The following is an 18579-nucleotide window of genomic DNA, read 5'->3' on the forward strand; positions in this document are numbered from 1 at the left end:
GTGTTATATTTGATAGCAAATTGTCTTTTGAAAATCATATTGCCCATATTACAAAAACAGCCTCCTTCCACCTAAGAAATATTGCCAAGCTAAGAAAAATCCTATCATGACCTCCGGACTGGACTAATTTAATTATTACTATTGTATTGCATTACTAGGTGGCTGTCCTGCATCTTCAATAAATAGGCTACAGTTAGTCCAAAATGCAGCTGCCAGAGTTTTTACAAGGACAAGAAAATATGATCATATAACCCCAACTTTATCATCTATACACTGGCTACCTGTTAAGTTTAGAATCAAATACAAACTGCTGCTACTTATGTATAAGGCTCTAAATGGTTTAGCTCCCATGTATTTAACCAGTCTTCTAACACGCTACATTCTGTCATGCTCTTTGAGATAAAAAATTTCAGGACTCCTGGTAGTACCCAGAATATCAAAATTTAGTAGAGTGTTTTCGTATTTAGGCCAACCCTGTGAGGATCCTGAGGCATGTACCAGAGAAGTCTGCTTCATGAAGTATTCAGACATTCTAAGAGGAGATGCCTACATATGGTCTTTGAGGACAACAACCTCCTCATCAATACACAATTGTCGGACTGTATATTTACAATCACACCCGTCAGTGTCACCCAAATGAGGATGGGTTCTCTTTTGCGTCTGGTTCCTCTCAAGGTTTCTTTGTTTAATATCTAAGGGAGTTTTTCCTTGCCACAGTTGCCTGTCAACTCAGACTTGCTCATTGGAGATAAACACAATCACATTTAAATATAAGTCTAATATTAATATTGAATTTTTGTAATATATTAATCTTTATATAATATTTAAATTTTTTGTATTATGTTTATGTTCTGTAAAGCTGCTTTGAGACAATGTCCATCGTTAAAAGAGCTATACAAATAGATTTGAATTGAATTTTATTCAATTATTATATTATTTTATTTAAGTATTATTTGTTTGTTTGTTTGTTTGTTTTTGGAAACATGGCATATTTCTTTCTTCACAGTAACTGTAATTGTATATCAGGTCTCTAGTTCAGTGGTCAGGGTACTGGTCACTGTGTCTGTCATTTTAACGGCTCTATCAATAACATAAATCTTTGATTTTAAAAATAGCACTACACAGTCTATGATGTGGGATAATGACTGAAATGTGTGTGGTTAAGCTAACAAATGTGTGACATAAAATTTAAATTCTGAAATATTTAGCTTTTTACAGTAACTGATAAGGAAATTAGAGTGTCTAAGGTAAAAGTCATCAGTGCCCCAACGTCTTGTATACGCAACGTCTTGTGTGTTCACTTGTTTTAGTAAACAGACTGAGATGGGGCGGGGTTAAGAGGCGTTGATGCGTGTCTATTAAAATGACTGACAGGAGGCACGTTTTCTCAGCTATACAATACACTTTTGCTGATGCCATTAAACTAAATAGTTCATTTTTTATGGTATTTTATTTTTCAGAATTTCTTTACAAACTGAGAAATAACAAATCGACAGGCATTACATTTTGTTGTACATCGGTCCTCTGCGCTGTAGGCGGCGCTGTTCGCTCCCTGTGTGCTTCTTTAGAAAGCTGTGCTGCTGTGACTTTCTCTCTCACTCTCGTAAGTGGTGTGTGTGTGAGTCCTCTTCAAGCTTTAGTCACGTACGGTTGCAGCAATGGCTCTGCTGAAGACTTGCAAGATTATTTCATCGGTTGGGGTGTATAGCCCAGCTCTGGGAGTCTTACCTCTCCGCGCAAGGTAATTTATTTTTTTTAACTACGTTGTATTAAAACAGTAGGAGTTTGGTTGGCTATGTTAGCCTAATGACTTGTAACGGGTCATCTCCCATAATGCATCTCTCCGGTTGCCTGGAAGCTAGCTAGGTAGCTAGCTAGCTAGCTAGTTAATTAATCAGCTGCTGGATTCTAGCGTGTGTAATTAAGAAACTAATTTATACACGTAGTGATATCAGTGGAGCTTGGCCGAAGTCAACAATTACGAAGGTCACAACAGGTAGCTAACTGGCTAAGATAGGTACATCACTGAAAAGTTGCTAACAACCCACTGTGTTTCTTCGGTGTCACCTTGACAACAATTGAACAGCGTAATGCTCGTGGAAACTGACAAATCACACGAAATTACTAATGGTACAAAATAATATTGCCAACGAGTTTATTTGTGTGGCTGTTTCGAGTTTTTGTACATAGGAAATCAATGATGCCAAGTGAAAAGTCATCCCTAGGCCTTGAAGTTTGTAATCTGCTCAGTTGATGGAAACTTTTCAGCTAAACCTACAGTTTCCTGTTAGCATGTTGGAGACCCACGAGGATTAGATCTAGATATTTTTTTTATTATTGATATTTTGGACCAAATATAAAACATTGACTGCATTTATATAAAATCTAAATGTATGAATAAAAAAAAATAGTAGGCTGATTAACATCATCCAATTACTATTTTTAGATTTATTTTTATTATTGATATTTTGGACAATTTTTAAAATAAAAAAATAAATATAAAACTGACTGCATTTATATAAAATCTAAACGTATGATTTAAAAAAATGGTAGGCTGATTAGCATCATCCTATGTTTATTTTTAGATTTATTTTAAAGCTGTTTTCTGGTTTCTTTTAACTGAAACAATCCAAAAAGACGGTTCTTTATCATTTATGAAGATGTACATTTGCCTTTTTTGAGTCTCATTTAGTTTTCTACTTGTATTTAGTTAATACATGTGACTGAATATAGTGCACTGAATTATCATTCTGATCTTTCATCTTCTTGCTTGCTAGTTAAAGTAATCCTCTTAGTCATGGTTTCAAGGTAAGTTGCTTTGCAAAGGGATGTGGTGATGTGATGTCAGACTTATTACAGTGATGTGAGCCAATGGGGGGAAAAAGACATTTTCTTTGATTTATAAATAGTAATTTGTATGCTTCTATGAAGTTGCTAACAGAGTTCTGCATTATACAGTGTTTATACATAGACTGTTTTTACCAGAAGGGTGTGTATTGAGTCTAGCATCTCATTGGATTATCATCTTTCCCAGTAGGGGTGGAGAAATGCACTGTAAATCTTGCTACAAGCTGTAATACAAAATGGCTTACTGAATGAATGAGAGAGTTATTAAAAAACGTTATTTAGTCTGAATGTACACTGAGCAGTAAGTAAACATGACATAATAATTGTAGAAACCGTTCACACAGCTGGAAGTGATAGTGGTGGAAGAGAAATATTCATGAAGTTAACATGCAACACAGTTATAGCAGCTTTTAATTAACTGGTGGTATATTCTGCAAATAATTGTAAACATTGGTAATGTTCCAGGTAATGGTAGCAATTAAATCTTTTAAGGAAGTCTGTTCTTTGTGTGCACTCCTGGGCAGCGTAGCCACGGACAGTCAGAAAGGCAGACTAGACTGTTGAACCTTAGATGTTGGCAAAACTCCAGATTCCGTAGAGATTTGTCATTGAATCCTGGTACATGATCGGTCTGTTGGACTAATAAATATTTGACCTTTTTACAAGGGTCTTGCAATATACACTTTAAGTTTTGTTTGAGGAGACCTGTTTACAAAATGAACACTTTTTTAAATTATAAGCATTACATGTGTAAATGTGTGTTCCTATTCCTTTTAGTTATCAGATTGTTATAGAGGAGTCTAGCCTAGACTTGCTCTACAATAGGTTGCACTGGTTGAATTAAATTAATTTTATTTCCTGTGATGCAGCTCATGGTGGTCTGAGGTGCAGATGGGCCCCCCTGACCCCATCCTTGGGGTGACTGAAGCTTTCAAGCGTGATACCAACCCCAAGAAGATGAACCTTGGAGTGGGGGCTTATCGTGATGACCAGGGGAAACCCTTTGTTCTTAGCTGCGTCCGCAAGGTGCATCTTAAAATACCTCTTCCTCTTGAACTAGGTGCACCCGCTTAGATCAGATTCAATCACTGTCAAAACTCATCAATCCATTACTACCTAAGGAGAGATCTGGGCCTGTATTCATGAAAATCTTTAGTGCAAAGGGTTGCTCCTTGTTACAAAATTCTAAGAAATGTATTAGAAATGTGGGTGTTTACCCTGAAAATGTAAGAGAAGGTATTTGTAAAGGTAGTTATTCACAAAGCGTCTTAACCCTTGAAAGAGCTCATAAGGTCAAAAAGTGTATGGAGTAGGACTTTTAAGAGGCTTAAGATTTTTTTTAGCAAACGAGATAAAAGAATGGGTTTCAGACAATGTTAATAAGATGCTACAGATTCAATTCTTTAGGGATTGTCTGCAACCAATCATATTAGAGATACACTAACATCTCCAACACAGCACAGAAATGCTGTAGCACTGCCTCCTTTCTAATAAGTTTTTTCTTTTCCGTGCCCAAAGATTGGTCTTGAATAACCCTTTGATAAGATTATTTAAGCTAAATGAAGATCTCTCCAAGATGATTTTTAGTAGCTTTAAGAATACAGGCCCGGAAATTGATTGTTTAGATTTTATTTATTTTTAGCTAATTACTGTTTGGGGTAAAAACATAAAATATATCAGCTGTGTTTCAGTTTAATGACATCTAGATGTTTATGAAGATTTATATCCAGCCACTGCTAAGACCAATCTTAACTTATGTTATTTATCTTTGGTGTTATTTCAAATTTGAAATATGTTAAATGTTACCTTGTTCGTTGTGGGTGTGTTCAGGCTGAGACTCAGATTGCTGCTAAGAAGTTGGACAAAGAGTACCTTCCCATTGGAGGCCTGGCAGATTTCAACAAGGCTTGTGTTCAGCTTGCTCTGGGACCTGACAATGAAGTCCTGAAGAGTGGCAGAGTAAGAAGAATGTTTTTGCATTTTTGTTTGTATGAATGTATTTTTTTTTTTTTTTTTTTGCCTCCTCACTCATTTACTCAAACTGGCCTGTTGGGTTTTTTTTTTTGTTTTTGTTTTTTTTACTTTAGAGTATCACCGTTCAGACCATTTCAGGAACTGGATCTCTGCGTATTGGAGCCAATTTCCTGGTTAGACTTTTTATTATTAATTCATTTTATTTATATATTTAGATTCTGTACTTGAAGGCATAGGGTTTTATGTTTTGTTCCAATCAACAATTTATTTTTTTTCTCCTGTTTTGTCACAGTCCCGGTTCCACACTGCAGTGCGTGATGTGTACCTGCCGAAGCCCTCATGGGGAAACCACACACCCATCTTCAGAGATGCAGGCATGCAGCTGAAGGCTTACACCTACTACGACCCAAAGACCTGTGGCTTTGACTTTAAGGGAGCCATTAATGACATCTCAGTAAGGCACACATACTTTTGTTCTTTATTTGTTTTAAGGTTACATTCGTCACAGCAAACTTTGATTAGTTTTTATTTCTTTAAAATATTGCTGAAGCTTTATTTGAATTACTTGATGTTGCATATAAAATATACTACTGGATTATTGATTTTTGTAATAAAATTAAGCTGAGAGAAATTTTTGCTCACTATTTTGCAACACTAAACTTTGAGTAAAATATGTGATGTACTGACAGTTCAAGTTTGAGGCTTTTCTGTGCCTATCTCTATCAGAAAATCCCAGAGAAGAGTGTGATTGTTCTGCATGCATGTGCTCACAACCCCACTGGAGTAGACCCAAAACCAGAGCAGTGGAAGGAGATGGCTGATGTGATCAAGGTGCTGGTTTTTGCTTTTGTGAATGTATAAACTTGGTAGTAAAGTATTTGAGAATGTTAAGCTCTCTGTTTGTAACTAATTGTGCTAATGCCTAAACCTTTCTCTTCAACAGAAAAGAAATCTTTTGGTGTTCTTTGACATGGCTTATCAGGGCTTTGCCAGTGGGGACATTGACCGGGACGCTTGGGCTGTGCGCCATTTTATTGAACAAGGCCACAATATTGTTCTCTCGCAATCCTTTGCTAAGAACATGGGCCTGTACGGTGAGTGTTGGTCTAACAAGTGTGTGCATTTATGACTAAAACACAGATATAATTGGCACTTATGTTTTATATAGAGTTCATTTTCATTATAAACCTTTATGACTAATGTACTAATCTTTCTTGATTGTTTTTCTAATTGAACTGTTTATTTTTTTGCATTGCTAATCCCAAGCACCCCCCACCCTCGTTTTACTATGCTAATTTCTTCACTACTACAATTTATGTACATTGCTCTAACTGCAGTTAGAACATTTACATTTGAGTGTAACTGAGCTGTGGGTATGTCTGGTGTCCAGGTGAGCGTGTAGGAGGTTTTACAGTTGTGTGTAAGGATTCTGAGGAGGCCAAGCGTGTAGAGTCCCAGCTGAAGATTCTCATCCGTCCCATCTATTCCAACCCCCCTTTGAATGGAGCTCGCATTGCTGCAACCATACTTGACACACCTGAACTCTACAGTGAGTGGTAAGTGTTAATTAGGAATAATTTTCAGTAATATATAAAATTGTAAAGAGTGTAGAAAATGCATGAAAAATAGCCTCAAAAGACATTAGTGTTGTTGATAAAAGATGATAAATCAATGGAAAAAAAAACTTATGAAATAACAAATATTTACTGATACATACGAGTTAGTTTGACAACAGCAGTTGACTTAACTTTGAAGTTTAAATGAAAATTGTAACTCTTGTAACACCATGAGCATGTGCAGTATTATTCAACCCCCATCTTCAGTACCTTGTGGAGTGTCCTTTATTTTTTATAACTTATAACAAACGGTTTTGCTAAGTGCTGACAAGCTTCTTACACCTCTCGATTGGAATCTTTGCCCATTCTTCACATGCAAAAGTCTGTAACTCAGTGATGTTTGATGGCTTCCTTGCTGCAACTGCCTTCTTCAAATCCCACCAAAGATTTTCAATTGCAGTTCTCATAAGCCTGACCTTTTGCACACCAGATGTACTGCTGGTCCATATGTCCAAAAAGTTCCACTTTAGATTCATCAGTCCATAGAACTGTCTCTGAGAACTCTGTAGTTTTATCCAAATTCCTCCTGGCGCATTCTAGTCGACTCCTTGTGTTCCTTGAGGTCAAGAGTGGAGTGCGTCTTGGGGTCCGGCCATAAAGTTGATTATTCAGTGCACCTGTACCAGCTCTCATCAGGTCATCCTGTAGCTTTCTTGCAGTCACACGGGGGTTTTTCTTAGCTGTCCTGACTAAGTTGCTAAGGGCCCTTGATGAAATTGTGGGCTTTCTTCTACTTCCAGGAAGGTTTGCAGCTGTTCCATAAGTTTTAAACTTCCTTATAATGCTCCCAATGGTGTCTCTTGGAATGTTAAATATTTTGGAAATCTTCTTATACCCAAGGCTCTTCAGATGTGATGAAAGAATCTCCTCTCTCAGCTTTTGTGGAAGCTCCTTTGTCTTTCCCATGATTGCAACTCGCCTTGAACACCTTCATGGTTGGTGTTTATATACAGTATGCATCACAGCTGAAGCAAATGAAGGATCATTCTAGAGTTCCCAAAGGCTTAATGATGTTTCAGCTCCACTTCAGGCAATAAAAACTCCCAGAAAGCTTTAAAAATAACTTATATAGGGGTTGAATAATTGTGACATGGCTATCTTAACAAAATATACTGTTACACACAAATACTTCATCATACATTTTGTGTGTTGATTTTATACATCACTTAACTAATAACGAAGTCATCCAAAGCAGAATTCTGCACTTTGAAAAGATTTTTATTCATAAATCCTTACAACTCTTTGGGGGTTGAATATTTCTGATTGCAACTGTATGATGCATAAAAACTAGCAGCATGCCTATGCATTAAGTGTGGCTTAAACTTTCAAACATAAATAGCCAATCAACAAAAATGAATCCTAATCTTAATGTAGGTTTTTCATTTTACACTACACCCAAATAGTCTGTACTGGATTGTCGGGTTATTATGAACATGCTTTATTTGAAGTAACCTAGCCTGACAATATTGCTTGTGTCAAAAACATTCTGCACATAAAGATCAAAAGCTTTATAAAATATGGTGTCCCAAATGTTGGCATATTAATGGGTAAATAAATGGCCAAAAGTTTATGGACATCTGACATCACATGGTCCTTCACCAAAGTTTTGCTACAAAGTGGGAAGAACCCAAATGTCTGTCTTTGTATGCAGCAACATTACCGTTTCTCTTCACTGTGGCCCCAAACATATTCCAGCTTGACCCCATGCACAAAGCAAGGTCCAGTAAGACTTGGATTTCAAAGTTAAATTAGAATGTTGACTCTGCCCCAGTGAAATAACCTTTAATGTGCTTGAGGCTGAATGGGCAAATCCTCACAGCCAGGTTCCCTGGAAGAGTGGAGGTTGTTATAACAATGCATAGGTACTAAATCTGCAATAGTATGGGCATGATGGTCAGATGTCCACATACCTTCTTTTCTAATATAGTGTAAGGAAAGAGTAAACAACTTTTCTTTTGCTGTTTTATAGGCTGGTTGAGGTGAAAGGCATGGCCGAACGCATAATTAAGATGAGGGACATGCTTGTCTCAAATCTTAAAAAGGAGGGCTCCACTCATAACTGGCAACACATCACTGACCAGATCGGCATGTTCTGCTTTACTGGCCTCAAGCCTGAGCAGGTTAGTTTAAGTAAAAATCCAACTAGACCATCTTTCCTCAAGAATTCATTCTAACATCTCATTCTCCTTTCTCAGGTGGAACGTCTAATTAATGATTACTCTGTCTACATGACAAAGGATGGACGTATCTCCATGGCAGGCGTGACCTCCGGAAATGTGGGCTACCTTGCTCACGCCATTCATGCAGTTACCAAGTGAATCAGATGTGTTTGTAGATGTTATATACTGTAGTGACATTCGACTTGCACACAAACTGTCTTTTGTTGAAATTGGGAGCGTGTTAAGTAGGAATTCCCTGATTGTTAGCTCATCTTGATTGGCATTATTAATAATAATAATTTATTATATAAAATGGAAAAAGTAAAGTTTAAAAGCACTGCACTTATAAATTTCCCTTTGAGGGATGAGAGAGATCAAGCTATACTGATATTACAGAGTTCCCAAAGAGCACAATTTCTTAGTGGCAATAGTTTCTCAAAAAAAAACCTCCCCCCTCTATTTAAGTCAGTAATGTTTCATCTGAAAATTTGTAAATAGAATATTATGAATCCAAAGCACTTAAGAGAGAAATATATTCAGACAAATAACTTGAGCTAGCAGATCTGCCCATTTCAGTAATGCTAATTTTGTGGTATTTACTTTATAAACTGTTACAGACCTTTTCATCTGATCATTGGAGTCGTGTTCTTTGTCCCATTAAATATCTTGGGCATTCAATTATACATGAAGCAAAAGCACTTTTTAGAGGAGACTCTGAGTTTGGAGCAGTTAATAAACTAGCTGCAGGATTTGTATCGGATGTGATTCAATGTGTGTAAATTCCCACAATATTAAAGCACTTGTTCCAACCTGACAAATGCATGTTACAATTACATTACAAATCAAACTAGTACAGCTAAAAAAAAAAAAAAATCATAATCAGTTTTATTCCCATTTCTTTTGCACATCTGATTTAATTACCGGTGGGTGTAAATGTATTGTAGGTTATATGGAGTTTTATTCATTTGGATGCATAATACACAGGCTTATAAATAGGCGGTTTGGTTGAAACAATTTAAAATTTCTTTTGTCATCAACTATGAATCTCCAATTTTTCTCAACTGTTAAGTGTGAAATGTTATATGCATAATATCTCCTAAAACCTTGTGCAGTCAACCAATAAAGATGAGCTTACCAAGCCTGGAGTGTTCTTGCAAGTTTTTTTAATGAAGATGTACTACAATTTAGGTCTGTTACTAATTACACAGCACTTTCCACAGTGGATGTTTTCTGTATTTGGCATGGATCTTTGTGTTGTTTTAGTTATTTTTAGTGTGGCTTGCAGTAATAGAAACTTTTCAAATATCCATGAAGCTACACATAGTAGTTAGCATTAAAATATGCAACTCGTACCTTTAAAGGAATACACCATGTAAATTCGTGCACAGTATTAGCAATGCAATCAATTTTCCACAGCTCTCTCCGTGCCTCCATAAGGGCGCTGCAGCATCTTTAATGTTCCTTCTGCAGGTCCTTCTATTATTGATGTTGCAGATAGGATCTTGCACATGTAGTCAAAAAAAATTTTTATATTTTATTTTTTTGCTATTATACATTAGATAAAAAAATACTAAATGAATTATAACATGCGTATGAAATTATTTTTAGGAAGCTTATGAATCGTTTGTATTCTATCACAAATTGCATAATGTATAAAAGTTTACTTGTATGATTTAATGTTCAGAGCATTACTTAATTTCTCTTTGACAATTTAAATTAGGCGTTTATACGAGATATTTTAAACGGTGGTGAAGACTTTGGACCATGTTAGTGGTCATATTCTTGACCGTGGTCCTGTTCTGTTAGATTGTGGTATAAACAGTCATATACAGCCATCTACAGGTCATCTACCGTATGGGCAGGACCAGTTAAGAGAGCTAGGATTGGATTAGGTGCCTACCCATAGCCGTGTGGTTTACTGCAGCTTTAATTAAATGTCTGCTGAGCTGAACGCATTTGTTTAGTTGCATATGCTTCATGGCGTTGTGTTATTCAGGTGTAAACGGTGTGTTATCTGGTTTTGCCACAATCAGATATGCTCTCCTGTAGCTGAACACCAGTGATCTCGTCACTCTAGTGTTTGCAAGGACAAAGCTTTAGATCGGCTTACTGTACTGTAATCACCTGAGTGCAGTTCTTTAGCCTGACTCTTCCGGTTTGCGACAGATGACAGTCTTCTCAGCGACTACATTAAATTAGGCAGAAGGCTGTCAGGATAAACGCAATCCACTCCGCAAGAAGGGATATATTAGGTATTTAATCACATAATGAGTAACGCCTTTAAAAACTGCAAAACTATCCTTGTAACCGGGGCCTCGGATTACAAATAGTTGAAAGCTTAGTGAATGGAGGATTTTATCCAGGAAAGATCATCGCTACTGCACGCAATCCGGGGGAAGCGAAGGTAATGGACAACACTGAATTTCTATTTGATCCTATACGAACATTGCTACACCTGTATCCTTACAATTTATACAACTGAGCAATTGAGGTTTAAGGGTTTTGCTTAGGGGCCCTGCAGCTTGGTGGACCTGGGATTCGAACTCATGACCTTCCAAACAGTAGACCAACACTTTAACCACTAGGTTACAACATCACGTTACTACACATATTGATGCAAAAAAAAAGAGGTTAATTTGCCTTTTCTACAGTGAGACTTTGCAGACATCAAGAACTATGCGAGATAAATCATTGGAGTGTCATCTAGTTATATTTAATTAGTGATCATGGGCATTGTCTCAAAGAAGCTTTTCAGAAGTGTAAAAATCTTCTTTTTTTTTTTTAAAGTTTAAAATTATTTATTCATCCCTAATGAGCAAGCCTGAGCCAATGGTGGCAAGTCAAAACTTCCTGAGATGATGTTAGGAAGAAAAAAAAACATGAGAGGAGCCAAACTGAAACCTATTCTCATTTGGGTGACACCAGTGAGTGAGATTAGATATAATATCCTTTATACAACTGTTTATAGCCCAGTGTAATTGTGCAGCCAAGACCCAGTGAGCAACTTATAGGTCAGTGTAATTTCTGAGATCATTATAGACTTAACACTAATTCCTTTATGCCAAAGTCTTCATATGTTCTCTTGCCTGCATTACTTTGTGAGTCGTGGAAAGATTAGTAGCTCAGAATCAGTATTAGTAGAATCAACAGGATTGATTTTTAGAGAAAACCATAACCAGGTACACTCGGTCACCAAGCAGCACCAGATTCAACCCCACCCGTACCTGGAAAAGGTACCATAACTCACAGGTTTGTCAATTAATGAATGCAACTTTGGTTATTTGAATTGTTTTAACAGGAATTGCAGAGCCTTTCCAAGAATCATCCAAACATACACATTATCTCACTTGGTAAGTTCTTATAGATCTTATGGCTTATGAATCTTATTATGTTAAGCAATGTTTTTTTATATATCCTTCCACCTCTCTAGATGTTGTCAGTGAAGAGAGTATCAAGAAGGCTGCTGTGGAGGTAGAACAGATTGTTGAGGAGGATGGCCTCAACTGCCTTATCAACAATGCTGGCATCAACGTCACAGCCGACTTTGAAACAGTGACCGCTGAGAAAATGTTGCAGAACTTTCATACGAATTCTGTCGGACCCCTCATGATCACCAAGGTTGTTTCTTAATCAGAAACCAAAGTAAATTTTCATAAACATTCTTAATCTCTTAATACCAATTCCTGACTAAATGATTCACAGAAGTTACTGGATAATATGCTTTAATATAAATAACTAAAATATAAGTTGGGTGAAGACACTGGAATACTTTAAAGTGGCTTTGATAATGGTTTCTTCTTTTAATTCTGACATGCCACTTTCCTTTGGCTAAACCATAGGACTGTGACTACCGATTATTCTGTTAGTTGATTATTTGACCATTTTTTCCCATTAAAAATCGATAAGCAATGGTATGGCACCTTAAATCTTACTTGTCCAGAAAATTGTTAACATTTGTTGTTGTTTTTTTTCCAAGATCAATGCAACATATAAATATATATTTTTTATGCATTGTTTTGTTTAATGCAAAATAATTTCCCAACAATTTCTGTATCTTTTTATAAATGTACAATATACAAAAAATATTCGTGAAATACACAAAAAGTCATTACACATTTTTCTATAATTGTTATTAAATAGATTTTTGTTTTTATAAAATTACAATTTCCTACTTGTTATAAAATACTTAATTGTTATTGCTAAGTCAAAACAATCTATTAATAACTTGTACTTGGTATTGCCATGTAAATAGAGCATCAAAAAAACAGGGGAAAATGTAAGTAAAAGAAAAAATCCTGGAGTGATGCTGGAGACCTGATCGAGTGTTGTTTTAAGTCATGAAGCTGAATGCTTTATCGCCACCTTCTGGAGTCATTTGACTATTATAAATTTCCAGCAACAATTTTTTTTTATAAACTAATAGTCGATTATAATTGAATATCGTGACAGTTCTGCATAATTGATGTTTTTTGGGCCATCTGCCAGGCTATGCTTCCAATGTTAAAGAGGGCTGCGGCTAATGGGGTAGGACTGGGCATCCACCGAGCTTCAGTTATCAACATGACCTCGCTCTTGGGCTCAGTGGAGCTCAACTGGGGAGAATGTGCCAAGGACTTCAAATGGTACCCGTACAGAACGTCAAAGGTATGAGCCACCAGCAGTGTACATTTAACATGCTGAAGAAAAATTCCAAACACAGTAGCCTGGAAGTCTGTTAATGTTATTGCAACTATAGTCTAAGTTGTAAAATCCTCTAATTAAGCCTAAAATAAAATAAAATGCTGTTTATATTAAGATATCACTGAGTGAAAATTAAGAATTATGCTGTCCTATGGACTGTTGCAGAGCGCACTAAACATGATCACTAGATGTATGGCAGTGGACCTGGAGGCTGACGGGATCCTCTGTATGGCTATTCATCCTGGCTGGGTTCACACAGATATGGGAGGGCAGGAGGTAAGCACTTCCAAATGTGGTCAGCGTGATCAGAGTTGTGTTAACAAGAGTTGTAAGAATGTGCTTAGACTTGTGCACGCTTTGAAGGAAAATAATTTGAAATAGGAAGTTATAGACAATAGGACTGGCACTTTACATGACAAGCATCTGAAATGTTTCCCTATTTCAGATATTTGAAGCACTAAGCAGATTATAATAATACTGTAAATGTTTTTAGTATATAACTCAGTGATTTTAGCCTCAAATGTTTGTTTAAAAAAATATTATTATATATGGCACCTAGATAACAGATAACAAGCCCTAGTCTTGCATTTAATTTAGCTCTTCTCTCTGCAGGCACCACTGAGTACAGAAGAGAGCATCAGCTCTGTCTTGGCTGTGATTGGCAGTTTGACTGAGAAAGATCATGGCACATTTCTGCACTACACTGGAGAATCTCTGCCCTGGTGATGCTGCCGAGGAGGAGCAATAAAGAAATATTGTAAAGTATAAAACTGGTTTATAAAACAGTTTGTGTTCTATATTAATTATATAGTGCTGTAGTATGTTTTGGTTAAATTGAAGTTCTACTTATGGAAAATCATGATACTTTAATCCTTATAAGTAAAAGGATTGTTTAGTACTTTAACAAAATTGTAAGTAGTATAATACTGGGAAAATACTGAAAGATTTGCTGAAGTTTAATGTGCACTATACTGATTTGAATGAAACAGTAGTAAATGTATATACCATTTAAAATACATGAAATATCTTATAGCTTGAAATAATAAATAACCTATATTTGTGTGTATTATTATGTAGAGAGATTTTCTTATTAAACGTTTCAGACAGAGCTGTTCTTTTTTATGTGAACTGTGAAGTAGGCATTGTTGTCATTGGGTCGCATGTTAACCAGCAAACAAACCTAATACAAACAAGACACCTTACTTTCATCCATCTAGTTAGTTTCTTTTAGCTGTGCCTAGTTATCTGGTGTCAGTGCTTCTTTAAAAAATAAATTTAGAAAAGTTGAATAAATGGATTTGAAAGGTTATACATAGTTTATATAACATAACAATCACACATTTTTTATTATTCTTACACTACAATTCTAAGATAAAAAAAATGTAAGGATTATAATTTAAGGATGTGAGCAGTTATTTCAAGGGATCTGGGATGAACAATTTAGTGGGATGATATACATGATTTGAAGAATTGTTTGCAAAAGGACATTTTGTTAAGGTTATAGTGCAGCATGACTGCCTGAGTTCTCTTATAAGAAGGGAAAAGAGAGGCTTTCATACCTGATAAATAAAAAAGTGATCTGACTGGTTTTCACTTATGTTTGCTGATCATCTGTCAGCTGATGTCTGCAGTCAGTCTAGTTAAAGATGAATACAAATAGAAGCCACATATATCACCATCGATAGTTGAAGCCTATCAACAACCAGAGCTAAGAATCTATTTTTAAAGGTACAGTTTTTTTTTTCAATCAGGGAAGAAAGAAAACTAATATTTAAAGATGTATTTGTTAAACTTAAGGACTTAAGATTTAAGTTTATTAGTTATTCATATTGTTTGTCATGATTTTCAAATAATGTCATAGAATTATAATTTTCTAATTTGTCATATTTATAACAAATTATATACATAATACATAATACAGTAAAGACGTGTCCATATCTCGCATGTTATGGCTCCTTCTCAGTAGGAGTGCTGTGCATGGCAGGGGAGAATGTTTCTGTCAGCTACTTCTGGGAACTCTATATGGAACATTCGGATACCTTTCTCAGAGGAAGCTAAATACTGGGCTTTAGGGACTTCTGTTTTTCTTTTTCTCATTGCCATCTGTATAATGATATGGCAAATTCATCGATATTGCACACAACTGACTGGATCCAGACATACTGGTATGTTCCATTCCAAACGTCATAATTTTTTGGTTTTGTGAATATTGTAAATACAGTAAAAATGATTTTGTTCATTCCAGACAAGGACTAGAGATCTGAGAAGTAGTAAGAAACTGCATGTATAAAGTGAATTTGAATATTTCAATATTTAATTGCAGTTAATAGCTCACTATTAGACATCCGGTCTGCAAAAGATGAAACATCTAAAAACTCACAGATACCCAAATACCAGGTGAGTCATTCAGCCATATTGTAATGTAAGTGACTTCAATTATCACACACTCACAGACAGCTTCACAGTATATCATTTAAACAGTCTAATTCCGAATTTAGGGGTTGTGTGCTTCATATTCCTTTGCACTGTAATCTAGATATAATTAAACAATATAACTCAGATTACTCTTTTTATGTTTGTTTGTAGATAAAAATCAATTTTGGATTAAGTTATTTGTAGGATTGTAATGATTTGTAAATTACCATCACTATCACTATTATGAGAGTGTACTAATAAATATTGTGTGGAACGTGGATTAATTAATACCATAACCATCTAGATCCATTCTTCTCTTTTAGCTGTATTTCCACCAGGATGAATTAGGACCCTTACGTTGCTGTCTGTCCAGCAACTCTGATCTGGCCAGCAGTACTGACAGTCTCTGGGATGTTGATAAGGACCACATTCAAGGCACACTGCGATTCTCACTCCTCTATGATCAGCTCCAGTCTCGGTTGGTGGTGACTGTATTGGAGGCAAGAGGCCTGACGACACATACATTCAGCCAGAGTGTGGACCACTTCGTTCACGTACGAGTGCTGTGTATAGCAGTGGAGGATGAAGAGCAACAGTTTACTTGTGTGCTTCAGGAGTGGCAGACACACCCCATCAAGAACAACTGCAACCCTACATTTGGGGATACGTTTTCCTGCACAGTGACTGAGGAAGAAATGCCCAGGTTCACAGTGCGTCTGGAGGTAAGGAAGCCTACTATGTATGAATTCAAGCCCAGTTAAGTGTAAGATTCTTGTCTTTTGCAATGACACATGAGTTTTCATTGCCATTAAAGTTTGATATGTGATCAGATTTCACTGGTGTCCTTGTCAAAATTTGAAACAGAATTGTTTGGTGGCTACTTCTGAAGGTTTACGTTTTGCAATTTTACTAAATAATGTTTGCATTATTTATTTCTCTCTGTGAAGTGCTTGTGAAAAATACCTTTTTAAGCCACTGTATTGGAAGTTTTCCTTCCCCAATAAACTATTTATTTATTATTTTTTTGCATTTGTCCCCCTCCTGATTTACTCTATTTTGGTATTGTGTATTGTGTATCCACTCTAAATTAGTTCATATTAGTCAAGGAGACAAAATAAACATAGGACCCATGTGAAAAAGTAATATCAGACACAAGAATTATTTGTCATTTTAGGTGAGACATTTTGATAAATACTCCCGACATGGAATTCTTGGGCAGGTCCGTGTATCTCTGAAAGGTCTGAATATCTTATATCCTTTGGAAATGCTGGCAGACTTACAAAGACCAAAGAAAGTAAGTCTACATACTAGGAGGAATACAAACAAAAAAAAAAAAAAAGCAAAAAAGCAAGACTTTTTATGTACTTGTTTGATACTCGAAGCAAAAGGTTTATTTAGGGCAAATTCACATGTTTGCTTTAATGACACTGGAATAGTATGTACTGTAAAGTGTCACAGTTCAGCTCGACACAAATAAATATTGGAAATTACATTTACATTTTACATTTTAAAGCAGAAACAGTAAATACACCACTTCTGCGATGTTTTAACACAATACTGAATATTTCAGTATTATTGTAAACCTTATTCAGTGATAAAGGCATATAACTTTACATTTTGCAGGACATTGTTGGTGAAGTCCTCCTGTCTCTCAAATATATGCCCACGTCTCATAGACTGGAGGTGGGAGTCCTGAAGATCAGGATGGTTTTCCGCTCTAGTAAGTCGGAACGAGGTAAAGCAATCCTTTTTTTTTTTTAACATGCTGAGATGCATTCTACAAAACATATTTGAGTTAAATTGCATTTTACAGTTCAGGTATTCTCAAGGAACAAATGTACAATGTTTGGTCAATCAACTGAGCTAATTCAGATCATTGAAATAAGTCACATATTGCACTAAAGAATTTTATCTGTTTGTTTTTTAGCTTTATATGCAAGAACCAAAATTGTGTGTAACCAGTGTAGGATTAGACATCAGAGAACTTCTGAGAGGACTCGTTGGGATGTGACTGTGTTCAATGAGGTTCTGATCTTCAATCTACCAGAAGCTCAGATTAGGGAATGCATCCTCACTTTATCTGTCTATGAGCTCTGTCCACGAAAGAGGTCCAAGTGCCTAATTGGTCAGCTAAGCTTTGGGAAGGGCGAAAATGTGGAGGATGATCACTGGACGCTAATGATGCATGCACTTCGACAGCCAGTTGCCAAATGGCATTTACTCTACTTATAAAAGTAGCCACACAATGACATAGTTATGGACTTGAACATGGACATGAATACTCTTGTAAACAACACAAAATTGTTTTTCCCAAAAAAGTTGGAAAACAAATCATGTGACAGCTCTATTTTAGGGCATGAACAGAACACATAAAAAAGCATGTATAAGCAGTTCACTTTGTTTTACAACTAGTTACATATGTGACTTATTCTATGAACGTCAGTTAATTGCGATGGGCAGTGAAAGCTGCTCAGGTGTCATGAGGGTCAACAGTGTTATAGAAGTTTAATGGCAAGTAGAAAAAGCACAAAAGTCCTGGAGCGGCACATCTCTAAATAATCTAAATAATTTCCAAATTAAAATACATAGTACCGGGGGGCACGGTGGCTTAGTGGTTAGCATGTTTGCCTCACACCTCCAGGGTTGGGGGTTCGATTCCCGCCTCTGCCTTGTGTGTGTGGAGTTTGCATGTTCTCCCCGTGCCTCGGGGGTTTCCTCCGGGTACTCCGGTTTCCTCCCCCGGTCCAAAGACATGCATGGTAGGTTGATTGGCATCTCTGGAAAATTGTCCGTAGTGTGTGAGTGAATGAGAGTGTGTGTGTGTGCCCTGCGATGGGTTGGCACTCCGTCCAGGGTGTATCCTGCCTTGATGCTCAATGACGCCTGAC

The 18579-nt window shown here is 36.4% G+C and overlaps 3 protein-coding genes across 4 annotated transcripts; all 3 read left to right on the top strand.

Annotated features, from left to right (window-relative positions):
- Positions 1–1561: 1561 nt before the first annotated feature.
- got2a (glutamic-oxaloacetic transaminase 2a, mitochondrial) lies at positions 1562–9735 on the top strand. The gene is made up of 10 exons (XM_027161879.2): positions 1562–1741; positions 3717–3873; positions 4678–4806; positions 4935–4994; positions 5114–5275; positions 5548–5652; positions 5765–5915; positions 6212–6377; positions 8407–8557; positions 8633–9735. Exons 1-10 carry the CDS (start codon positions 1659–1661, stop codon positions 8753–8755), a joined length of 1287 nt encoding a protein of 428 aa, XP_027017680.1. The 5' UTR covers positions 1562–1658; the 3' UTR covers positions 8756–9735.
- A 743-nt stretch (positions 9736–10478) lies between these two features.
- si:dkey-12e7.4 (uncharacterized protein LOC558132 homolog) lies at positions 10479–14028 on the top strand. The gene is given in 7 exon segments (XM_027161283.2): positions 10479–10897; positions 10900–11000; positions 11895–11946; positions 12027–12214; positions 13082–13240; positions 13442–13552; positions 13889–14028. Coding segments are annotated over 7 exon segments (759 nt in total). The 5' UTR covers positions 10479–10863; the 3' UTR covers positions 14003–14028.
- syt19 (synaptotagmin XIX) lies at positions 13904–18363 on the top strand. Of its 2 annotated transcripts, none has more exons than XM_027161276.2 (7): positions 13904–14033; positions 15240–15441; positions 15600–15673; positions 16015–16413; positions 16866–16985; positions 17315–17426; positions 17619–18363. In XM_027161276.2, exons 2-7 carry the CDS (start codon positions 15267–15269, stop codon positions 17921–17923), a joined length of 1185 nt encoding a protein of 394 aa, XP_027017077.1. In that variant the 5' UTR covers positions 13904–14033; positions 15240–15266; the 3' UTR covers positions 17924–18363. The 2 variants fall into 2 exon arrangements, with proteins under 2 accessions (XP_027017077.1, XP_027017078.1); XM_027161277.2 differs by having other exon boundaries at positions 15243–15441.
- Positions 18364–18579: the final 216 nt, after the last annotated feature.

This window comes from Tachysurus fulvidraco, chromosome 13 (genome assembly GCF_022655615.1).
Source record: "Tachysurus fulvidraco isolate hzauxx_2018 chromosome 13, HZAU_PFXX_2.0, whole genome shotgun sequence".
NCBI lineage: Eukaryota > Metazoa > Chordata > Actinopteri > Siluriformes > Bagridae > Tachysurus > Tachysurus fulvidraco.